General features: G+C 45.8%; 9 protein-coding genes across 9 annotated transcripts; 5 read left to right on the forward strand and 4 right to left on the reverse strand.

The window, feature by feature from the left end:
• Positions 1-3,762: 3,762 nt before the first annotated feature.
• N7495_000970 (URC4/urg3 family protein) lies at positions 3,763-5,454 on the forward strand (the record flags this gene model as incomplete). Its single annotated transcript, XM_057203640.1, has 4 exons — positions 3,763-4,104; positions 4,165-4,654; positions 4,718-5,310; positions 5,371-5,454. 4 exons carry the CDS (start codon positions 3,763-3,765, stop codon positions 5,452-5,454), a joined length of 1,509 nt encoding a protein of 502 aa, XP_057067713.1.
• A 1,073-nt stretch (positions 5,455-6,527) lies between these two features.
• N7495_000971 (Rag GTPase GTR1) lies at positions 6,528-7,585 on the forward strand (the record flags this gene model as incomplete). Its single annotated transcript, XM_057203641.1, has 2 exons — positions 6,528-6,721; positions 6,781-7,585. 2 exons carry the CDS (start codon positions 6,528-6,530, stop codon positions 7,583-7,585), a joined length of 999 nt encoding a protein of 332 aa, XP_057067714.1.
• A 608-nt stretch (positions 7,586-8,193) lies between these two features.
• N7495_000972 (AP-1 complex subunit mu) lies at positions 8,194-9,957 on the reverse strand (the record flags this gene model as incomplete). Its single annotated transcript, XM_057203642.1, has 6 exons — positions 8,194-8,274; positions 8,353-8,727; positions 8,794-9,283; positions 9,341-9,570; positions 9,693-9,821; positions 9,919-9,957. The coding sequence occupies 6 exons, from the start codon at positions 9,955-9,957 to the stop codon at positions 8,194-8,196; spliced, it is 1,344 nt and encodes a 447-aa protein (XP_057067715.1).
• Positions 9,958-10,925: 968 nt separating this feature from the next.
• N7495_000973 (mitochondrial 54S ribosomal protein mL57) lies at positions 10,926-11,835 on the reverse strand (the record flags this gene model as incomplete). Its single annotated transcript, XM_057203643.1, has 3 exons — positions 10,926-11,078; positions 11,139-11,371; positions 11,457-11,835. The coding sequence occupies 3 exons, from the start codon at positions 11,833-11,835 to the stop codon at positions 10,926-10,928; spliced, it is 765 nt and encodes a 254-aa protein (XP_057067716.1).
• A 2,995-nt stretch (positions 11,836-14,830) lies between these two features.
• On the reverse strand, positions 14,831-15,571 carry N7495_000974 (uncharacterized protein; the record flags this gene model as incomplete). The annotated part of the gene is made up of 3 exons (XM_057203644.1): positions 14,831-15,263; positions 15,382-15,469; positions 15,532-15,571. 3 exons carry the CDS (start codon positions 15,569-15,571, stop codon positions 14,831-14,833), a joined length of 561 nt encoding a protein of 186 aa, XP_057067717.1.
• Positions 15,572-16,678: 1,107 nt separating this feature from the next.
• Positions 16,679-17,824, forward strand: N7495_000975 (NAD(P)H-dependent flavin oxidoreductase; the record flags this gene model as incomplete). The annotated part of the gene is made up of 4 exons (XM_057203645.1): positions 16,679-16,721; positions 16,773-16,855; positions 16,912-17,640; positions 17,693-17,824. The coding sequence occupies 4 exons, from the start codon at positions 16,679-16,681 to the stop codon at positions 17,822-17,824; spliced, it is 987 nt and encodes a 328-aa protein (XP_057067718.1).
• A 1,083-nt stretch (positions 17,825-18,907) lies between these two features.
• Positions 18,908-19,615, forward strand: N7495_000976 (uncharacterized protein; the record flags this gene model as incomplete). Its single annotated transcript, XM_057203646.1, has 1 exon — positions 18,908-19,615. The coding sequence occupies one exon, from the start codon at positions 18,908-18,910 to the stop codon at positions 19,613-19,615; it is 708 nt and encodes a 235-aa protein (XP_057067719.1).
• Positions 19,616-20,250: 635 nt separating this feature from the next.
• N7495_000977 (hydrophobin family protein) lies at positions 20,251-20,785 on the reverse strand (the record flags this gene model as incomplete). The annotated part of the gene is made up of 2 exons (XM_057203647.1): positions 20,251-20,307; positions 20,357-20,785. 2 exons carry the CDS (start codon positions 20,783-20,785, stop codon positions 20,251-20,253), a joined length of 486 nt encoding a protein of 161 aa, XP_057067720.1.
• A 2,419-nt stretch (positions 20,786-23,204) lies between these two features.
• Positions 23,205-24,023, forward strand: N7495_000978 (uncharacterized protein; the record flags this gene model as incomplete). The annotated part of the gene is made up of 1 exon (XM_057203648.1): positions 23,205-24,023. One exon carries the CDS (start codon positions 23,205-23,207, stop codon positions 24,021-24,023), a length of 819 nt encoding a protein of 272 aa, XP_057067721.1.
• Positions 24,024-24,532: the final 509 nt, after the last annotated feature.

A 24,532-nucleotide genomic window follows, 5' to 3' on the forward strand; every position in this document is an offset into this window, starting at 1 on the left:
TTCCAGTGGACTAAGAAGTCCCTCCAACGACACGAATATCTATATAGATCATTCTTTGAATGGCCATCATGTAATATGTGCAAGAATCAGCTACCTAGGCTTCAGCGTTCTCAGAAGCCAATTCTTTTGTGCGGTCACACGACCTCCTGAGGCTAGGTCTCCCTCTATAGCTCAGTACTGAGGTACCTAGGTAAACCGTTATTGTATTCCAGGGCTCTATCTGTACTTTAAATATCCGTTGGCCTGCTAAAACCTTGGAAGTGACATTTAAACTTGTTGGCACAACTTACATCTGCGAGGCCGTTTTCGGACTGACATTTTTCGTGCAATTGCCCGGATGGGGGCTAGTCTATAAGACATTAATGGAACATCCTGGCCAATCACTAGACTTTACGTATATAGATTGATCGCCTGAGACTTCGCTTACGATGGATCTCCAGGGGTCCACTCAACTAGTTCTAGAACAATTGAAGCCTTCTTTAGCCCCTATTTGATCCATTGATCTGCCTCCGGAACACCGGTCAACCTAAGGTCCATCCCCCTGCAGCGACAATATACATAGAAGAAACCTACTTAAATAGATACTCAGGTAGCTCAGAACTGATTATTACAAGCTTCACCACCAATGATACCCAAATACGCCTTGTGACTAGCTAGAACGAAGCCAATCAAACACGATAAGTTATAATTACAAATTGTCATAAGATTCTTCTACGATATCCATAGAACAACCCCCTGTTCTCTCTCAAAAGTACAGTATTGAGGGGCAAGGAGCCCTAGAAATGCCATTTGAAACCAATCAAAAGACAAAAAGTGGGCCATATTTGCGTCACCGACGGTGGTAACCGAAGGCATTGAAGGCAAAATAACATAAATCTATTATTGACCGACTTAGGAAGGTACATGGGTAGTTTCTATGAGAAGGGACTTCTATCATCGAGGCCTCGAAGGCATGTCAAAGCTCTTTATTACATAGGTATATTAGGTAAATACCGAGGTCTCCAGGGACCAATGACTACTAGGCACCTGGATAACCAATCCCTGTTCATTTACTAAGTATTGTAGTGGGGAGTTCCCCATTTCAGTATGTACTGCGAGCGTTATCCGAGGATCTCAGGATCCAAACCTTCAGAGGCTAATTAAATCCTATTCCTAATGGCCCATCATGAGATGTGCCGAAGATCACCTGGGGCCAGATATAGACTAATTCAAGAAGCGAACCGGGGACTCCCTCGGACTCTTACTGCCCAGTTGTATTGGGGTTTCATTGGAATATAACTGAAAAATGCTGTGAAATGTCAGGTTAATCTAGATTCCTGAATTCATGCATGACAACCTTGGAACGAGAGACGGCTACAAAACCTTGGGAACAAAGATTTAGACATACTTAAGCTGCTTGAATACGAACCATTGGAAACCAATAGGGACCAGCACCTCCAACTTCAACTCCAGCTCCAGGGGTTAGAGTTAGCGGGAAGACCCCCGATCTCTAATTAATGACCCAGTTTTTCCAATTAAGTTGACACCGGGAAGGAATCCAAGAATCCAAAAGACAGCAAAGCAGATTCTTATTCCTCGGCCGATTTCCCGGACCGCGCCGTATCCGGTCCGGACGAGCTAGGATCAACGACGGTTCACAAGGAACTGTTCATTTCCGAGACAGATGGGCGGTACTAAGGAATCCCGGACGGCCATGGCCATATCCTGCCTAGGGAAGAGACCCCGAGAGAAGTCTAGGTCTAGGTCCTAGGTCTAGCCTGCGCCCTATCCCGATCACTGGGACGAGAACAGGAACGTGTTGGAATGTGGACAGGAACAGAAATTTTTTGACAGCCTCACATGTATATTTAGCCCCGTACTTTGGACAAGGTGGAATGCTGACGAACGGAAGGTGGGTTAGCTGACGGGTCTGTGGCTTGAACACCATTGACCTGGGCAAAGTGTCGTATGCTTTGGCCAGAAAACTCACCAAGATGCAATTATTAACCTAGTACGCTAAGTACGTACTAGATAGTTACCGAACTGAATTTCGGTCCATGATAGAACTGCGCTATCTAGAACAAGAAGGTATAGATGACATCGCTTAAAAGTTAAAATTGATGGCGGAGACTTCGGGCCGCGTGGTACTACCTTAGGTAATGATTATGATACAAGGTTACAAGCAGTGGGCCTTTCGCCCCCGGCAATGTTCTATCTGTTTCTTTTGCATAGTATGGAATAAACTAGATTTTACCAGTATTAACTACGATACTACATACGATGATAATATTCATGTGCCATTCTCGTGGCAAATGCGTATCTACGTATCTATCTATATACGGAGTAGTTAACTATACGGTACTCCGTTCCGTTAACTGCGTGGTCTGGCCCGTGCTTTCCCCCACTTGCCCTAAGCAGGGACCTATCGTTGTCGTTTATCGTGGAAGTGGCGGAAATTAAACCCTTTTTAGGTGGACTAATTTTTTGAATGTATTGATAATCATGTCCAGGGGTTAAGTAGTCGTGGAGTAGTGGTTGGACTGGGTTTTAATAGTACGTGGAGTACGAAAAGGTAGTGATGGAAAGATCGGATGGAGGTGAGCACGGAGTACAGAGCAGACAGGGAGTATTAAACTACCTACCTACCTAATTAGGATCGGAGTATACTCCACAGAAGGACATTAGAAACTCTGAAATCTCTATATCGAAAGGTGTTCTAGATATCATGAACTATATATATAGGTACTAATATCTATGAGTTCGTGTAGTATTCCCTTGCAGAAACAGCCACTAGTGTTGCTGACATGCATATTACTTACAACATTTTGAATGTACTGTCTGAATACATAAGATCGACCCATTGCCGACGGCTCTTTCTAAGTTTTTAGAAAAAAGAATATTGGAAATAAAGAAATAAAAATGGGAAATGGGAACGAGGAACCTATCAGAAGCATAGCCCATGTAGTATCCTTGGTACCGGAAGCACTAAATCTCTCTTCGGGTCCATAAACCTCCATAGCCCCGTCCAATTACACCCGAAAAAGTGATTTAGCGTTGGTTCCAGAGTCCAGAAACTACTGCTAGTATCACTACCCTAGAGCTAATTGAGCTATGGCCACCTATGTGGAGTTTTTCCTTTTTTCTGGCTTCCGTTCAGGGCCATTAGCCAGTCCGTGCATTTTTATCTTCGGCAACTAAATTGTATGGAGACTGGACTTGGTCCCCCTGAGAGTAGATGTAAGAGTAGAGTAAGTAGAGAGTAAAAAGTAGCAGAATTAGATAGTTAAATGGTATGTATTATCAATACTAAAATTAGTTTTTATTATCCGTAGGAAGTACATGGTACTGGTACTCCGGGGTTTGGTCTGGTCTGGGTCGTGGTACATGGTACACAGTATTTGGTACTGTACGGAGTATACTTATGGTACTCGTACTTTCTTAAGCTTCTCGCTCCTCATTCCTCCTCCCCCACTTTACAGTCCAGGGGCTATTTCGATTTCTCTCTTCTCTCCTCTCTCTTTCTCTCTCACACACACATACATCTGTCCCCATAATTTCCTTTTAATATATCTTTTGTACTTCTGCTTCATTTCGTTTGGGATCTAATGAAAGGTCCTTAATTCAAAAAAAGCCCGCCATCTACTCTCGAGGGAACAAAAAAAAAATCATCCTTGAAATCTATCAAGAATCCGGCAAATTACAATCACTTATCCAATCGACAGATGAGCAATTGTATCGACTCATACTCTCTTTATCATCCTATTTTCTGAATTCGAAATCAACATGGGTCTCTTCAAGCGCAAGGAATCGCGATCGTCGCAGTCCGACAGAGATGGGGATGAATCGTTCATTTCCAGTACCAGCGCTCGAAACTCGAGTGCTTCCCTCAAATCTTCCAATACTGGCTACAAATCAAGTGGCTTGCCTGCTCCTATCCCCGAAATGCCTATCGCGAGACCACCCGATCCAGCACTAGACCCCGCCGCGTATCTACGAAGCATTCACGCCGTGCGTGAACGAGCCAACCTCATTCTTCGCAGAGCCAAACGTAATAAGCTGCACCATTTCGACGTCGACATGTCCAAGTTTGCTGCTACTGCTTCATACATTGTGTCAATCATCAAGGTAACACGACCAAAAAAACCAATAATAAAATTAAAACCCCCCGGCTAACGTAAAATAAAGCGAGACTATGCGCCGGACTATAAAAGTATCCCACCGCATGGCCGTTGGCAGCATTTCGATGTGGGCGGCCGTCCCCGTATCAGCCAGCTCCTGCAGTCATGGCCCAGTCGAATTGATGCGCAGGAGCGCACGCGACGCTTGATCGATCTGTTTGTCGTCTCAGTCTTGCTCGATGCTGGCGCAGGAACCAGATGGTCTTATCGCTCTAAAGAATCTGGCAGGGTCTACACGCGCAGTGAGGGTCTTGCCGTCGCCAGTCTGGAGATGTTCAAGTCGGGTCTTTTCAGCAGTGACCCGACAGAGCCATGCCAGGTGGATGGAGCTGCTTTGCAGAGAATGACAGTCGACAAATTGGCCAAGGGCATGCAACACTCCGAGCAGAATTGCCTAGCTGGCATTGAAGGTCGCGCCGGCTTATTGGTGCGACTGGCAGATGCCCTTAACAACCAAGACTTGTTCGGTGTAGACGCTCGACCAGGAAACATGCTAGGTGAGTAAAATATACAACGAAAAACTTCCGATCGGCCTTTTTTTTTAATTGGTTTTTTCTTAGATTACATTCTCGGCCATCCGTCAACTCTCGCTTCTTCCGTCCCCATCGTTCCCATCACCACTCTATGGAGTGTTCTCATGGACGGCTTTGCCTGCATCTGGCCCCCGTCGCGAACTCAGATTGACGGAGTGTCGATAGGCGACGCTTGGGAATGCTCTGATCTTCCAAGATCTCCGCCCGCCCAACCATGGGAGAGCATTATGCCATTCCACAAATTGACACAGTGGCTCTGCTACTCCGTCATGGTTCCAATGAACAAATTGATGAACATTCACTTTGCTGGCAGCGATTTGCTGACCGGACTCCCCGAGTACCGCAATGGTGGTCTTATCATTGACATGGGATTGATAACTCTAAAAGAAAAGGACATGGCGCGGGGTGTCGCGGCCTTCAAGGATAATGCCCAGATCAAGGGTCAACCTAATATGGAGGTGGTTCCACTGTTCAGCACGGACGACGATGTGATCGTGGAGTGGCGGGCCGTAACCGTGGGCTTCTTGGATGAGTTGCTTCATGAGGTCAATGGCCAATTGGGTCTCATTGGTGCTGATCAATTGTCACTGGCCCAAATGCTGGAGGCTGGATCCTGGAAGGTATGTTTTTGATTCTTAATGACTTATATTTTTATATTTCCAGTTCTAACTATCAACCAGGGTGGTCGTGAAATTGCCGAGGTTTCGAGGCCAAATACCAAGGAACCACCCATTATGATCCGTTCCGATGGAACAGTTTTTTAACGCTTTATATTCATGAGCCCAATGGATGATGGAAATACCTGACTTTTTGCCAATCCTTTGGTTTACCATCTTTATCTTTTTTCTTATTCTTCATCTTCTCTCTTCATCTTCTCCCTGGATTGGTGTCTTTTGAAATGTCTGATCACGACTCCTCTCTCCTTCCTCATGGGCTCCCCTTCAAATTCCCCTTTTCTTTCCTCAAATCCTTTATAGAGGGTCTTTTGCATACTGCTCCTTCTTCACAGTGGCACCTTTCTACCTTTCTTGTGTTTCTTTCGGATACCACTTTCTACACACACACACACACACACACACACACATCCCCCTTGGCAGGTTACTTGATTTTTATTCCCAGTCTTCCGTTTATCACTTCTTTCTTCTTCTATTCATGTGGATTGTTATCTTTCATACTTTTAATATATGGCTTAGCAGTGTTGTATCCAGATACTATTGCATTGTGAAAGAAAACTTGAGTTTACTGAACCATAACTTGCAGCCATTGTATTACTAGGCTTTGATTTCCATCTTTTCTATTATAAAGGTAACTGACTGACTTGATGATCAAGTCACATATTCTTGTTTATTCTCTTATTTCATAGGCCTTGTTCATGGGGCAAGTTAATTATTATGCATCTATCTCAACAAAAGCTATTCAGCTGATAGACTTATACAACCTATCAGTGGTAGACTGCAAGCCTCTGGAGTCTGGAGACTGGATAGATTGCTAAATGTTCCACTTATAATCTTAGCTTTTTCTTTTATTCTTTTATCTTCCCTACAGATTTCTCTTTCAAGCTGTCACTGACTCTTATTCAGGTCACGTGACCTGGACATAGGTTAATCCGGTGATGCTCATCTTATTTGGCTGGAGCTTGTTTCCAACCCAACCCCAAGCTTGTGTCTCCAATGCCTCATGTACTCCACAGATAACTCCCACCACATTTGTACCAACAATAAATAGCCTGTGGAATCATTCTGCAGCCTATACAGACCCACCGCCACCTTCCACATCTACCCGAGCTGCCCCCGCTCGTGTGCGGGGCATCCGACCTTGACATCACCCGTAGATCATCATGGACGCTCGCAAGAAGAAGAGAAAGGTCCTATTGATGGGCAAGAGTGGATCAGGCAAGTCATCCATGCGCTCAATCATTTTTAGTAACTATGTTGCTAAGGATGTGCGACGTCTGGGTGCGACAATTGATGTGGAACACAGCCACGTCAAGTTCATGGGCAACCTTACGCTCAACCTCTGGGATTGTGGAGGGTGAGATCTTTTCATCCCAATAATCTAGACGCCTACTAATGAGTATGGGATATGATCAGCCAAGATGCATTCATGGAGACCTACCTAGCTTCCCAACGCGGCAATATCTTTTCCGACGTCGCAGTCCTAATCTATGTGTTCGACATTGAGTCACGGGAAGTTGACCGAGATCTGGATACATACAATGCTGTCATCGATGCTCTGCGTGAGTTCAGCCCAAATGCCTATGTCTTCTGTCTCGTCCACAAGATGGATCTCATCCAAGCCGAGCACCGCCAACGCATCTACGAGGAGCGATCCTCCCTAATCCGCAGTCGATCAGCACACTTCCGAGTCGATACATTTGGCAGTAGTATCTGGGATCAATCGTTGTACAAAGCCTGGGCTGGAATCGTACATAAGCTCATTCCAAACTTGACCGTCATCGAGCGATTCCTCAGCGCCTTTGCAAAGAAAGTCGACGCGGAAGAAGTCATTCTCTTCGAGCGCTCGACTTTCCTCACAGTCACCTCCGTTACCTCGAAAGTGGGCGACTTCAACCCGATATACGACCGCCATGAGCGTCTGTCCAATATCATGAAAGCCTTCAAGCACTGTGCAGCCCGTAACACACTCACCACTCCCGCATCTGCCGGCTTCGTTGTAATGCACACCAAAACCCCGCAGTTCAATATCTTCCTTGGCCGCTTCACGGATAATACATACATCTTCCTCGTCGTACCGCCTGGCGAAACAGCTTACAACTGCGCCGTGTTGAACACCATGCTTGCCCGAGAAGGATTCTCCAAAGCCGCAGCTTCGGGCAGCACAGACGGATTCCCGCTTCCTCCCCCTGAAGATACTGCTATTGGGGCGACTGCTTGATTCGATCTGAATAGATCGAAACTTGCAATCTTGTCCTACTGTTGAGACTCCTTCTCTGTCCTTCTATTATTATTTTTTTAGCGTGGTATTCTGAATATCTGGGTGGTTGACAGCAAAAGTTCACGGACGCTGACATGACACATGGCGTTGCGGTATGAAGTAGAGATTTATTCATTTCCTTGGTTTTTTCCTACTACTTTTCCTACTGTTTTCGATTTCATATCGAGATACCCATTATTAAATTTGATATATGATAATATTTCTTGTTTGTCCCATTTCATGGTGGGCTTTACTCCGACTCACAATTACATATGGCAAACTGTAGAAATCCAAGACTCCACGGCTACAGTAGCCTAGCCCATCTCTACATATGTCTGAATGAAATGAACACAACATCTTCGAGAGACGTCAAGGTAGGAAGAAATGACAAAGACAAAGTAGATACCTAGGTATTGAATTATCTATCGGACCGGCCGGCCTCAGCGGGGAGCGCAGATGAAGAAAAGTGGTGTAAGAGGCAATGGTAAAAAGAAGAAACCGTCAAAAAAGGACGAAAATAAGGCTATACAAATCAATCCATGCAGAAAGCCCAAAGAATAGTTTTTAACTTATTGAACGTCGGGCATGCGAACGGCAATATCGCCTGATTGTGTGATGTAGCGGACCCAGGGCAGAGAGGGATATTGTAGCTGTTATACAGTCAGTTAAATTTTTTTTCTTTTTTTTCTTTTTTTTTTTGATGTAGATCTAAAGGAAGTCTTTCTTACCTTAGGCTCGGTGATCTTCAAGTACCGCACTTGGATGCCACTGGTGGTGAAGTAGGGGATCTCGAACTTGACGTTGATGGGTCGCTTTGCCTTGCCCATTTGACCAGCACCGCCCATGCTACCTCCAAAGCCACCTGTCATACCACCACCGTGCTCGTCGTCTCCCTTTACGGAGGGTAGACCGAGTTCTGCCCGCATCAAGAATTCCTTGCCACCACCAAACTGCTTGATTTTCCAGATAATTGCAGACTTCTCGGGTGCGTAATGCACAGTACCGATGTTTGTACGGAACCGGGGTGAGTCTGCGTCTTCGGGGACAGGGACGAGAATTTCGACATTATTGGCTGTACTGCGACGCTTGAACTGTGCTTTAGCCTTTAATAAAGACAGCGGTTAGCATCATCAAATAAGGGTTTAAAAAAGGGGGAGGATGAGTCTTACCTTGAGCATGTATTCAATACGCGAGCCAGAATGCGACTCCACCAGACATTCGACCCAGATCAATGGTTTAACTTGAGTATTCAGTCGGTAGCTCATGAGTTCGAATTCGCCATCAGGGGGAATAAAGCTGATCGTGCGGTCGTTCTCAAATCGGGACAGTCGAACACACTGGTGGAATTTCACGTCCTCCATCTCAACGGCCTTGCCTCGTGTAGCGCGACCCGTGGTCTCGAACATGGCTTTGTCATTCAGTCCCAATCGCAATTCGGGCATTCCGCTCAGATAACACTTCATCTTAATGGCACCTAAGATCTCAGACCGCAGCACGTTTCCGTTTGCTGACACTAGGAGATTCAGGGACTCTACCACATCTAGGAACACCTCGTTCTTGCGGTATCGAATACCCTCGCTTCGCCAGGAGACGGCGTTTGTGACAGCGATAGGTGGCCGTGCCTGCACTTCCAATTTGTGTGATTCTTGGGTAATGTATCTGTTGTTACACCCGTCAGCAAGTACACTTCAGGAGCGTGGAAAGAGGTCTGCGTACTCTTGTAAAATTTTACTCTCTGTTGTCTGAGGATATCCGAAATCCATCATCTCATCTAATAATTCGTAGATGATGACAAAGTTGTCCCGGATACTCTCTTCCTCCAGCACCTTGAAGTATTCGGTAAACACCTCCACAAGCTTGTGGAGGAAAAGAAGGATTTCGGTGGCATTTGTGTTTCGCTTGGTCAGTGCAAGGATGTAGAGGTTGCTGTGTCGGATATAAAGATACTAGACGACCCGATTCATATTAGTCCGTTGTGTTGATGGTGTGTGCGCACACAAAAGGAGAAGAGGGGAGTATAAGGGCCGAGGCGGGGCGCGGGAGTGGGACCTAGTCTGGTGGCACGTACATTAATACCCTCATGGGAGAAACAGGGAGGCACAGCAGAGCTCTCTTCTTCGGCTTCACTCAGGAGGATGGGGAACTTCTCAACCGCGGACATGGGGATATCTCCGCGGTAGTTGCGAGCCAGAAGGGTCTGTGATTGTGTCAGATAGGTGGTACATTCCGATATGAATCTTCAGCTGTAAGCGAATTGATGTTCGCAATTAGCCTAGAAGCCATCTTTTACTAACCTTGCCCTTGAGGTCGAGAAAGAAGAGTGCCGACGCCATGACGTGTCAATGATGGTAATGGGAGTTTAAGAATTGATTATCTGGGTACTGGGTTTTGGTGGTATTGGACAAAGTGCCTCCTGCTCCCTACTGCGACATGATGGACGTTGAAAAGCGAGAGAAAGAGAGTGTAGGGAAACAATAGGAGCTGGAATGGTCCAAAAGGTGTCCCGCCAGCGATTACCCGCAACTTGGGAACCTTGTCTTACTATTGATACTAGCCTAATCAGGTCTAGTTTATTTTACATAACTATTACGGAATTGATACAGTATTATATAATCTAGACATTGGCAGATTACTGAAATATACCAGTATAGTGTATTAATGACGTATTGAGGGAGTCCTCTAATATCCGAGCTGCATACGAATAGATATGGCGCATTATGATGCTTATAGTGAGAACGATAGCTTTAGCTGTGGATTTACTATGTCAATAAGACAACAACTGAGGACTCAGGGCCTTGACTCGAACATATTCAACTGGATAGAATTGTTACATAATAGGTTTAGTGGATCCCATTCCCAAAGCGGTCTAGCGAATGCACTACAAAAACTCTTCCGCACGCGCTCTTTTCTTTCCTTCTTCAACGCTTCCATTAGACAGTGCAGGCCAGTATCAAGTCCTTGTGACTTTCTGAGGACTCTTTGGCATTCTGTCGAGGACCCTTAGTGCTTTATTTACTGGACTAGCGATACAGAGGAGCGGAGACCAATCACTTAACGGATCCATAAGAGCTGGCCGAGTATTTTTCTTACTGTTATTCGGGCGGTGTCAGAGGAGCCAAACATCCATAGTCACACAATATAATTGATATTTGAGCAAATATAGACGAAATGAAGGAAGAAAATGAGACATCTAGAAGTACATTTACAACTGTCAGAGCTTTTTAGGGGCAAGGCTCTGTCCAGTTTCACCCTGACATATATTATCAAAACAAACGCCATACAAATGCTGCAGATGGCTCTCTCATGATGTCTGCAGTCCCAGAGGCTGCAGAATCCGTTCCTTGGCCACCTTGTTAGCTTCCAATCCTCCCTTCTCCAAAGCAACCGCTCCAACAACCGCGTATAGAGTGTGTGATAGGACCAGCTCGAGGCCGGATGCGCGGAGATCTTCAGGCTATAACAAACAAAGATATCAGTAAGAAGTTCAGCACACAGTAGGACAGAATGATAGTACCTTGCGAGGGCTCCATCGCATAACTTTCTGCAACTCGTATTTTTGTGCCAGCTCGGCCAGCTTCCGTCGGTCGGTCAGGAAACTTTTGGTTTGGGAGGAGAGGTTTCCCAGACCCTCGAGGGCTGGATGAGAGAAAGGCTTGCGGCCAAACTCGTCTATCCTGGAAGCAGTCTTCTCGGTAGGTGGGTTTTGCACTAGAGCGAGCGAAGCCTGCAATTGCACAATACGTTTTCCTAAGAAGAAGCATGTGAGTAAAGCCATACCACAACAATTAAGCCCAAAAGGTAAAAAAAAAAAGAGAGATTTCTTAAAATATACCTAGTGCAGCCAATCGATCATTGAATCCTCGACGTCCTTGGTCAAAGGTCTTATGCGTCACGGCCAACCACTTCAGCTCCTCGTTGAGGACTCTGTCGCCGCCCTCGCCGAGGATGCGGATGTAGAACTGATCAAGGAGTGCCGGATCTGAGTTATTATGGAAAGCTGGGCGTGTCGAGTGCGTGCGAAGACTGAACGGTGCTTGGGTTTGTGGCGGAGTGTACGACCATCGCGGTGCGCCTGGGTTGATCTCCTGCTCAGCGGAGTCTGGGATTGAAGAGTAAGCACGGCGGGGGGCTATAGCGGCAAGAGGACGAGCCACGGTCCTTGCGGCCATACAGGCAGGCCTGAGCACTCGCGCTGGTGTAATTGAAGCCATTGATAACTTTTGTCTGCGGAAGAGGTGATTGAGAGACGAGGAAAGAATTCGGCATCGGCGGTGTGGATACTGCCACTAACCCTTCCGGGTTGAACATCCATGTCTGGAGTCTGGACCCTGGCATTATCCCGAATTTCGTGCATATGAATGATTATAAAACAAATATCGCATGATTGCTCAATGCTCACTGTGCTTATGGCTTGGTATGCAGACTGAGCCAGGTGGAGGGTAATCATCCTTCACCGCTGAAAGCACTACTTCTCTGTCTTGGTGGATTCAATACGGAGCAATAGCTGACTTGACGTTGGTCTCTTGATTAAATAGAGCGTCCAATTTCAACCTCAATCATCGAGCGTACTTCTATACTCGTACAATCAATGTACGGACTGGCTACTGCTATTTTATTCGCTATGACCTGCGGAACTTCCCTCTGGCGGTCAAGTATCTTGCGATGACTGCATCGAGATGGCAAAGGACTTGCTATACCGCTGTTTGAAATTACGAGGGAAAATCATTCTGATTCTTTATTTCACACCTGTGGAAAGACCCTTCCATCATATACCTGCAGTGGTTCTGTGTGATTATATTCGCAGAATCAGTGGATACTCAACGACTCATTAGAGCTGCATGCATGTCCCGGCTTCCAAAATAACCAAGCTTCTCCACGTCAGCTGATGGGGGAAGACCTTTTTCGTCATATCCCAACAAAATCCCTCTTCGGATACATATTTATTATACCAAGAACATTAGCCTGTGATAAGGTCCGAGAACACCTCAAGGTAACCCTATGAGGGTCATTGACTGGATGGATGCTTGAAGACATAATCAGCGTGACAGGGGATAAGCGCGGCCTAACCACAGGTCTGTAGCCGCTGCCGTGACTTACACATAGCTCAAAACAGTAGGGTTCTAGATGGCCTTAAGCTGGAGAACAGTTGGTGGACGCAGAAACTTACCAGTCAGATACAAGTGGCTTCGTTATGCAAAGTCACGTTGAACAAGATCGAAACACGGCCGATTTTGAGACTGCTTGATGTCGCCGGATATTGGCAGATGTGGAGCTGGCCAAGATACACTGGTTGGCTCGAGGGGACACTGGCTTCCGTGGCGGACACTAGACAGGCTGCAGAAAACGACATGCTGTGTCATGCTCTCATAGTTATCACATCCATGGATAAGGCAGGAGACTTGTACTATTTGGTACGAAATACGGATATCGCGGGAAACAATCCACGTGTACAGATCTTCCGTGTTTGCGGCGTGTGCCGCGGTATATCAATATGCTTTACAGACATAATTCTCCTCACAACTGGACTTAGAAAGTCTATTTCCTTGTAAAAAGGATAGATCCAGCTACAGAGTGTTCAAAATCCTTGGATAGTTCCATCTTAGACGCATTTTGACCCGCTATTACCGCTTATTCTTCAGATTATGCAAAATTCCCAATCACAACCATGGAGTCAGTCCAAATAACAGGGCTGATTCTACGTCAAACTGTCAAACCTTCATACTATCAAACTCTTGGAAACACTTCGCAGCTACTAGACGCCATGGACCGTACTCTAGAATTTCTGAAGGCAAATCGACCTCCTTGACGACCTCGGGAAGACGATTTCTGCAAGAACCCGGAAACTAGGGCTCTGACCGCTGGTGTCACTCCATTTGAATATGCAGTTTTCGGGATGCTAGAAGGTCTTAGCAAAGATGAAAGAGGGGCTTGCCATTCCATATATCCCGATGTCCCAGTGAGTTCATGTTATAGCCCCTAGGATTCTATCTTTGCTACCGGAGAGCTATTTGGGGATATCTTTGTACATCCTTGGGAAATGGTGCAAGACTTCAAGTAACCACTACAAGCAAAGGATGACGGCTCCGGGGTCTACAGGTGTGACGCTTTCATCTGACAGTTTATACAGCAAGCTCTTTGGAGTCTTCCGTCGGGTCCTTGCATGGTCTACCGATTTCTAGATCTGAGGAAAGCCACGCCCAAAGCCTGGAGAATACGTAGGTAGTTTTCATCTCTTTGGGACATCCGACGGGATGGCGGTGTAAGACAAATAGCGTCTCTAGGTGCCGCGATTGCTCTACAGTCTGTGCACTTTTAAATAGAGGAGATAGTCTGTGGAAACGGTCTCTGTCAAACTACTTTCTTTTCTGCTTGACACTTCCAACTCGAAGTTTTTCCTGATCTCATCTTATTCAGGTCTTGTCACCATTCTACATTCAAATATGGCTATCTATACTACCTTGACTTTACCCTTCATCACCCCATTATCTTCACCTCAGCCTCGTATCCTTCCAGTGAGCATACCTTCCAGCAACCTTGGTCACTCGGTGCAAGACCCTCCATCACCGCGACCATTCCCACCAAACCCCCCACCGAGCCCTGCCTAGACTTTAAGTGAAATTACTCATCTTTGGCGTTGAGAAGAAGGAAGCGAGTTTTATAGGTATCATACCCCTAATTCGGTATCGTGAAATCATATAGATACAAGTACTGACTTGTGACTATAGACTGCCTTTCGAAGACCATTCGAAACGCTTCCACTGGCTCTCTTTGAATACTGAAGCGAATTTATAATATAATATGACCGTTGCTTGGCCGCGAGCAATGAGATTGAGGTGACTGAATGGACAGGAGGGAGGGCTGGACAAAATCTTGGAAGGTTCAAGTCCGAAGATGTATCCATGAAGTACTGATATATCTGCTCCTGAAGTATTTGACTTCTTTCTAACCTTGGAAGGTTTTTGAAATGTGAATTAAGTCGTGAATATCCATCGCATTTTAGCTAAAATCGGACGGCTTCTGCAATTTATTGTGATTGGACTAGACCAAATGACTCGAGTCTTAGAGTCACTTTTGATATATAGAAAGGGAAATAATGAGAAGTAAAGAAAATTTGCGCCATTTGGCCTAGAACCCGACTTTCATGTATAATTGATCGACCAGTCACTTTAATAACACAAGGAAACTCAAACGAGGTATGGTATTAAATCACAAGAAAGCAGCAAGAGCGAGCGCACTTGAAACGCTCAGGCCAACAACAGCCCATCCAGACTTGATAATGGTGGGGTTGGTCAATCCACGGCCCAGATCCCAGGTTAAGTGACGCAGGCCGTTGAAGCCGTGGTAAGTGAAGGGGAGAGCCAAAATGGACTTGAGGCCGATCTGAACGGCGGTGGGGAGGGCACCCATGGCAGCAACCATGGAGGCAGACTCAAGGTGCCAGCCGATAGCGGGCGAGGCGAGGTATGCAGTGGCCCATAGGTAGAGGGTACCGGAGAGGGCGACACCAGAGACACGGTGCAGAGAACTGCCAATCCATCCGATTTGAGGCTTGTAAATGGAAAGGTGCGGGGAGACAGGGCGGTTCAGACGCTGCTTGACCAGGATTTGGGAGGCGTCATCGGTGCTGGAGGAGGATGGTCTAATTTGGTGCATTAGTCTCCGGATTTGATCTCAAAAATGACGTATGGCCGTTGGGGAGAGCCGATTTCTGGAATCGTCGAACTGATGATATATCATTCGATCGTGATTAAACTGACCTCTTCTGAATACCCTGTCCAAGCGCAACGGCGACTGGGGAGGCCCGCATCATGGACCACTGCATGCCGAGCGGCTGCTGGACGGCAACTGTAATTCGCAAGGTCAGTGCAATTGAAATTTTTGAATAAGGGGAAATCAATGAAACATACGCCGTCGCAGCGACTGTTGAGCAACTTTCTGAGAGAACATGATGTGACTGCTATAATTTACTCTCACAACACTAGAAAAGATGGATATCGCGAATGATCGGAAGGGACTACCTCGGGTTTGGCGTCGTCACGGGATTGGCAGCCCGGGAGCCAATCGTAATTACCGCAATTACTACCGGAATATTATTATTGCAGATCACATGACTCTCGCTTGAGATTGCACTTTTGTTTTTCGCTGGTCCGCTTTTCTCCTTCTCTTCTTCACGAGTCTCCGCTGACGCTGAACTACCATCTTGGTATGATGTCTGCGCTCAGTGCCCTCTAGTTTCGGCATTCTGTCGCGACCCCGAGGGGAACTTTAGAGACTTGCAGAATGAGATTCCCGTCGTTAATCGCCCATTTGCCTCAACCCGTGAGCCGGATGGGTTTCATATCAGGGCTACATATCTTCAATAAACCAGATTATTCATTATCCTTGATTCAAACCTTCAGCTTCTCATGATCAATACAAATAAAGCATACCCTATGACCTGCTCTTCTTTTTATACCCTGTAGTTTGAACAAAAGTTCCTTATACTCGCATGGACGCAGCCCTTGACGATTATTTTGACCATGTCTGATTCGGAGCTAGTCTGTCTAACCTACAGCTTCAGCTACATTATACTTAGGCACATATTATTGACCAATATTGACTAACCCATCAAAGACGCACACTTCGTACTACGATCTATGGCTGCTGGGGTTCCTGAATAACACGTCTAGTACTCGGCTATCGACTCGATGGTTCTATTTTGATCACAATTTTATTCAAATGATATAAACAAGGAGTCTAAATTGCAGAATGAAGGAGAACAATGGTCCTCATAGAGTAAAAAGCATACAGAAATAGTTGTCTCGTGACAGAAATTGAACCTCGGCAACTTCCGCCTTCCCCACATCCGCGGCTTAACCTGAGAGGTCATTCCAATATCTTTTAATATGCTGTCTACATTTCTCTGCCCTTGGACTTCATTTTCAACCTTTCGAAATTACTGACCCTTCAATATTCATATACTACCTTAAATTCCCTAGACACACAATACACCATTTTTCTTTAGACTGCTTTGAAGTTAAATATTCACCACACCCTTTTAACTCACACTCCAAAATGCCTTTCAACACAGCCTTGACCCGCAAGTTGGGCATTCGGGGTATGTAGCTGGTCTTTAAAATCAATACGCACCCATTTTGACAATGAGCAGTTCCTATAGTGCAGGGTGGGATGCAATGGGTGGGATATGCTGAATTGGCCTCGGCCGTAAGCAACGCTGGTGGTCTGGGTCTCGTATGTTTACTTTTGCTTCATTATCTGATCTGAAGGAATCTCACCCCAAATTTCAGCTCACTGCCCTCACCCAACCGACCCCTGAGGACTTGCGCAAGGAAATCCGACGATGCCGCACCATGACCAAATATCCCTTCGGCGTCAACCTCACCCTTCTCCCAGCGATCGTGCCCCCAGATTATGCCGCCTATGCCCAGGTGATCATTGATGAAGGGATTAACATCGTCGAAACCGCCGGCAATAATCCAGGACCCGTTATTGAGCAGCTCAAGAAGACCGGCACTATCATCCTACACAAGTGTACCACGGTTCGCCATGCTAAGTCAGCCATCAAGCTTGGTGTCGACTTCCTGTCAATTGATGGTTTTGAATGTGCTGGTCACGTCGGTGAGCACGACATCACCAACTTTATCCTATTAAGCCGTGCACGCCAGGAACTCAGTGTGCCGTTTATCGCTTCTGGTGGATTTGCTGATGGTCAAGGTCTTGCCGCAGCTCTAGCTCTAGGCGCGGAGGGTATTAATATGGGTACCCGGTTTATGAGTACTGTTGAGGCCCCAATCCACCAGAAAATCAAGGAGGCTATTGTTAATGCACAGGAGACTGATACCGCTCTCGTGCTTCGTCGGTGGACAAATACCACCCGTCTGTTCGCCAACAAGGTCACAAAGGATGCATTGAAGGTCGAGCGTGAGAGTAAAACCGGAGATTTTAGCGAGATCGGTCCCTATGTCAGCGGTCAGCGCGGTCGTCAGGTCTTTCTAAATGGTGATCCTGACTATGGTGTGAGTGATCTATGTAGTTGTGCTTTTCATCTTATTCTAAAATTTTCAATAGGTCTGGACTGCTGGTCAAGTGATTGGATTGATACATGATATTCCGACTTGTGCTGCACTGCTTGAGCGCATAGAGAAGGAGGCACTGGAATCCATGAACCGAATAAGCAAGCTATACACGGCTAAGCTATAGTGTTTATTATCGGGCATATCATCAGTGTTTTCTTGCTCATTCATGGTGTAATCTATCTAGCTTCTAAGTATTTTGATATCAATGTGACATTGATTAGCATCTCCGCGGCCGATACCAACCGAAAGAGCGGCTGGACCTTGGCGATCGGAATTAAATTGTCCGCAGATATTAGTACGTAATATCTTTGCCCTTGCAAATCTGTGAGGATGAGGTTGGAAGGGGGGTGGGGGTTCGAATTCGATGGCTGGCATGCTTGTTAAGAGACAGTGAATAGAACCGCAGTCAGCGGTGTGAAAGATGGACCACAGGTCTACTACGTACTACGTACATAAGCCAGCATATGAAGTACTATGATTCAGCGGAACAGTGGAACCGTGGAATAGCGGAATAGCGTACTAGGATATCTACGGGGAGACCCATACATTCCGCTCCATCATTGAACCAAAAATGAAAGATGTGAGAGAGCAATTACTATCAATTCTATCTTTAAATTGGGCAGTTGGGATCCAGTTCGAAAGTTCATTGAGCAATGAATCCATGCTAAGTGGCTGCAACGATTCTAGCCATCTAGCCCTAAGTTACAAGGGGCCTTCCTTGCATATGCCGCTCTATCCCTTCATACACGCCCAGCTGATACTTCCTGCAGATCTTGATTTCATAACAACAAATACTACTCTTTCCAACTGCAGGTTGCCCAGGTAGTGTGCATACCAGAGCATCATCTAATTCTCCGCCGTCTGATGGCTGACCTGTATAATCAACTGTTTCCTAAGTAGACTTATAGATTGACCATGATATTTATACACCAAATCTGATTCGAAGCAAAGTCTATAAGTAGAATAAAGATAGATAACCTCAAATCAATCATCATCCTAATACCAGTACTATAATCCTGCTCAGGACCCAAGTAGCGGTATAATCTCCACCTAGGCATTGCTACATCGCGTATAATGCGGTATAAAATTCGGGACATTCAATATTTGAACAAGCCCCCTTAATTGCAAACGTACCACCCATCATAGCATTTGAGCTAGCTCTAATTTTCCAACTTCAACCTCTACAAGATCATCCACAGATTTCAACATGAGTTTCATGGAATCTATCTCTCACTACCTGAAAAACAACAAGCTATCCCGCAAATTGTCCATGAAGTCTAAGCGTCGCTCGAAAGATCTGATCAGAATTTCATCTCGAGAAGCCTCACTGTCACGAGCTAAAAGTAATGCCTCTACTTCAAGCGTACATCTTCCAACCCATAGCTCAATGCTGCCAGCTGAATCACCCACACGTCGGAAACGGCTTACGCCTGCCGATCTGAATTTACAACCTATGTTGGATAATGCGGAGGCATTGGAGCCAGCCATGAGCCGGTCTTCAAGGGGCTTCTCTATGCCTGAATATCCGGTCTACAAGTTAGATACAACGACGCCAGCCTTGAAATCCCCCAAGAAGCTACAGGATCCGATTAAGTTGGGAAATGGGACTTGCGAGAAACAAATGATATGGAGGGCTGAAAGATTCGGAGGTACATCGATGGCAAGCTGTGGCTCGACGTCGAAGTTGAAGAGATCTGTGACAGGATTGTTCAAAACGCGATCTTCGTCGAAGGTTCCGGGATCATCATCGTTATCTATGAAGAAATTTTGTAGTCCCACTACTCCTCACTGGGTGGAAAAGTCCAAATTAGGAGACGAAGACTTCCTAGTTGACGAAAAGGCTGAGATAAAGTGGTTAGAGGCTAAAAGCCTAAGTGGCCGGTATTTGGACTACGAAATATGGGGTGGCGCATGATCAGGACAATGGAGGAATTGGAATTAGAATTGGAACATTTGGGCTATTTTTCGCTCAAGTTACGATAATCGTGATATGGGGACAATTAGAAACACTACATGGCTGAGGAGGCAAAATGGGATGATATCGTGACATTATGTTGTTGCCTTGAATATGCTTTCCAGACCCCAGTGTTTCTCGGTGACATGAAGATAGAACATTGAGTGTTCCAAAGCTATAAAATCAGAACACCAAGTCAATGACTTGTCTTATATGAAGATGTGTGTTGGAAGATTGTTCTAGTAACATATTACTGGTGCAAACTAAGAGTATTGAATGCGGGTTGGAAAAAAAGTTCATGTTAAGAACTATATGCGAAAAGAGGAAGCAGTAGGCGTAACCATACTGTTTCCAATGCAGGGGATCAAGAAGCGGAGGCAATGCCGAAACATCAAACAAAAAACAAAAACAAGTCTTCTCTCCCGAGTGGATTGCCACAGGACACAATTAATGATACATGGGTAGCAAGTACAATAAGAAACCTCCCAACTGTTCAAGATGCCTGGCATCCAAACTGATCCAGTGTTGCGTTCCAGCTCGTAGTCGGTATAGCAGGAACCGAATCCTGCCAAATGTGACCGTATGTAGAAATGCACTTAGATGATGGAGCCGAGGGCAATGCAAGGGAGACCAACACCCACGAGGTCCGAGTCCTAAAAAAATGATTAGATTGAGTTGAACGAAGGCGTTCGATATACTTACGGCAGTAGAGGGCGAGTTCTGGCAACAGGCGATGTTCTGCTTGCACTGCTGGTTGACAATGTCCTGGATGGGGATTCCAATGATGGGGATCTGGAGGTCGAGCTTAGAGCACTGGTCGAAGAGACCAAGACCGTCGGCACCGGAACCAGCACCAATCAAGTTGCTGAGGGTACCGCCGAGGAGGCCAGAGTTAACATCAGTAGTATCACCAGCGTAGACTGCCTTGTTGCAGCAAGAGAGCTGAGCCTGGTCACCGCACTTGGCCTGAGCCTGCTTGACAGTCAAGTTGTCAGGGACAGGGAAGCGAACTTGGGTGTTACCCTTGTTGCCAACGCCGTTACCGTTGCCGACACCTCCAGCGGAGGGAGGAGGGAGAGCAGCGACGGTGGCAGCGAGGCCGAGAACAATAGCGGAGAGAGTGAACTGCATTGTGACTGTGGGTTCGGAAATAAACGAGAGATCTCGAGATGGTTTGAGAAGACTGAAAGAATGATGGGACTTAGAGAATGTGATGCTTGATGAAGAAGTTATTTGGTGGACGGATGACCATGTCTTTATACATTTCAACGAAGGTCTGTGAGCTTATCCAGACACTAAATTTTCCAGTATTAGTGCTGTTGTGTGTTGAGCATCATCTCCCATTCTCTCGTCGGAATGCTGCAAGGAAGGGGAGGCTGGTTCCACTTGCTAGGGCTCTATCCAAGAAACACCCCTTCACCGGCCTTCTGGTATGCATGTCCCAGTTATACTACATGTGCTTCAGGTGATTGGAACATTCTTACTCCTGACCTACACATTTTTTCAAGCAATTGACTGGATATTAGCCAATATCTCGTCGTCTACAGTCCGAATATTGACCACCAAATCTCAAGACCTTGTTTTTTTACCATGCCAGCCACCTCAAAGGGCGAGGGTAGTGGGTGGACCTTGAGTCGCCGTTAGCCTTGGGCCCCTGCGCCTCGTGCACTAAGGAATGCAGCCATGCTTCCTCACTTCGTGCTGGTCTTAGTGCAAGTGTTCTTCCAACACACTATGGAGCTCCTGACGCATGTTTCACAAGGGGTAAACCACTCACATCATCCCGCGGATTTTTCCGGCCTCTCAGGCCTCTATTTTTTGGAGATCGTAGCATTTCTGAAGTACGATCCTCCGAAAAGACTGCGATTGGGATGTTTTTTTCTATCCTTGCCCGATATTGATGGCCTGGCAGTACTAATTTACCTTGAACTTCCCTGATTTCGAGCATTTTCCCTTGGACTATCAACATCCACACAACTCTGGAACCCCCTAATTCCAATACTATGTTGTCAAATAATCACTAGATGCTTCCATCTAAACACCTTCACCTACTCGTTTGCCAAGAAATCCTCACCCCCTTACATAGTACCTCTTCCACGGAGTTGTCTAATTTGGATACTCCGTCTGTTTCCCCGATTTTCTACTCTCAAGCTCTCCATATACTAATACTATTGGGATGCCGTTGGTTGACGCATGTAAAGCTTCCAAGTATCTAGCTCATCTATCTCTCAGTTTCCTTATATTATAACCTGGAAGTACACTTGCAAATCCAGACATATATGTCCTTAGTTCTAAGATCAGACCCATACCTGACAAGCCGTAGGGGAACTTGGAATTAATAAGACTTGAATATATCTTCCTGTATGAATATGTAGTTTTGACAGTTCTGAGCTCTGGAGGTTGGGTATTTACTTGAAATAGCTCAATTATTTCAGTTTCACCGTAACAGCTACCCTTGGATCTAGTTCAGGACTTAGTTTGCCGAGATATATCCCCTAATGAGCCCACATTTGAATATAATACTCGTAAAAATCGAAGCCTTGGAAGTCATCCATAGATAAGGACCTAAACTAGTTCAGCAAATCGCTTCGGGTCGCCATTAGTCGTGAATTGAAGCTAAAGACCCGGTTTGAACAGAATGGTTTTGGATGTATTTTTCAATTATTTCCTCCATAAACTAGTCAGTTTATTACAGATACGTACGAGTAGGATTCCCAGATGGTTCTATCCTGTGCCATATGTAATTATACCTATGAATCTAGATACCTAGGAGCTCCGGACCCTGGAGGTCAGTACGAGCCACGTTTTAGCAGGATTTGAAGCTGCAGATGTCTAAAATAACTCCTTCTATCTTCAAGGGGCCTCGATATTGGGGATTTTGCGCTGAATGCTCTTCACTATTGTCCCGGTCGAATAAATATGACAATGGATGCAATGATACAGCTCTGCAGGAAACTAGGTGGACCTTGGGTAGGATTTTATGGTTAGCTATATATTTAGCTAAGTATAGGTACCTACGTAGGAAAGTCTATATATCTACCTGTATAGCGCCCGCTAGCATCTACCCACCTAGCCACGGGATTGGATGGACTTTAGAGATTCAGTACTCCATATTTGAGCTACTTATTTAAATATACATACTGACAATATAAATTCATGATAAATCATCGCCTAGGTCTATTTTACTGTAATCATTCAGGCTTTGTTACTGTTTTGAAGAGTTGAAGAGAGACTCTATATATGTGATAGAAGCCTCAATTGGCCATATTTATTGGAATCATGACTCATGAGACTCTGATCTTACTGTATAGCCTTGGAACTGGGTTCTAAGTTATTAAGGTACTCCATACCTAGCTAGGTATTTATCTAGATATGTTCCAATGACTGGTGAGAATCACATGATGTATCGCGAGCGGTGACCTCGCGGCTTATCGACACCGCCCGCTAGAAACATTTCTTGCCGCGTCTCTCCCCATTGAGCTCTCCCCTCATATCTACCTCAGTCTAATTTCCTGATACCCACATAGAGAGCACAGATTCAAACGCCAGGATGGCTGATCAGGCCGAGCATCCTTTGGGCTCAGACCAGCTCGAAGACTCCCCCACTGCGCCAGAGTCGCCGGCAAATGCAGATATCCTAACGAAAACAGAGGGCAATGAAGAGCTAGCCACTGATCAGCAGGATGTGGAGTCAAACTCAGAAGATGGTGAAATTAAAGAAGCTGAAGAATTATCTGCACCCCCTCTGCCTGACGAAGCTCCGCCACCCTTGCCAAATGAAGCTCCGCCTGCTAAAGAGGATGATGATGGATGGGATCCTTTCTGGGATGATAAAGTCAAGGCCTTTTATTTCTACAATCGGTTTACCGGAGTTTATCAGTGGGAAAATCCCCGTCTTCCCGGTGCTGCTGTTTCCGGTGCTGTTGCCAGTGCCACCGATGTTCCAGCCGATGTTCCAGCCGAAGAGAGCAGCAATACTGAGAAACCCGAGGTTCTCCGCTACATCCCCTCAATTCACGGTGACTATGACCCGACGGCTCCTTATGCACAAAAGCCTGAAGAGCCCGAGGAAGGTTCGAATATCCATGTGGATCCAAGTGCTGCATACGCTGCCACCGGTACGTTCAACCGATTCACCGGTCAATGGCAGGCAAGCACCATAACCCCGGAAAATTACAACGCGGAGAACAAGTCGTATCGCCAAATGCATGCTTTTTATGACGTTGACGCAGCCGCCAACAACCATGATGGTCGAAGCTTAAAGGCCGAACGAAGCGCACAACGGATCACAAAGAGCCAGATGAAGGGATTCAAGAAGAAAGCCCGTGAAAAGAAGGAAGAAAAACGCCGAGCCTGGCTTCGTGATTGATTGATCCTGATGAACTGATCTATAGCAGTAGATTTTGCATCTCGGAAGGTGATTCTGATACTTTCGCGACCATTTTGTATTAGTTTGATACCACCCGCACCAAGGTGTGGGATTCGTGGCGTTTTTTTCCCCTTAGGCTGGTCTTCATACACTTACTTTTACTTCTTCTATTTTATCTCTATCAACTAGAAATTACAAAACTACGAGAGAATCTCAATTTCCAAGTCGATTTACAATTGGAGATCCACCCCACCTAGTCACATGACCGTTTATCAAAAGTTTCTGCGGCGAGTTTGGCGACAGTAAAAATCACTTTCTACTCAAGTAGATTTGGACTCAGAGGTAAGAGCCATTGTTTTTTTTTAATTCAATCTGCACTATGATAGCTGAATGTACCCTCAAATCCAGCCCAGTTCCATGTCTGGACTGGGGTTGTATCACCATACGCTTATCAATGCCTCATGCAAATTGTATATGTCTACTCGAAAATTTTGACTGACACTCAACTA

The sequence above is a fragment of the Penicillium taxi genome, assembly GCF_028828555.1.
Source record: "Penicillium taxi strain IBT 34144 chromosome Unknown utg000001l_segment0_segment0, whole genome shotgun sequence".
NCBI classification, from domain to species: domain Eukaryota; kingdom Fungi; phylum Ascomycota; class Eurotiomycetes; order Eurotiales; family Aspergillaceae; genus Penicillium; species Penicillium taxi.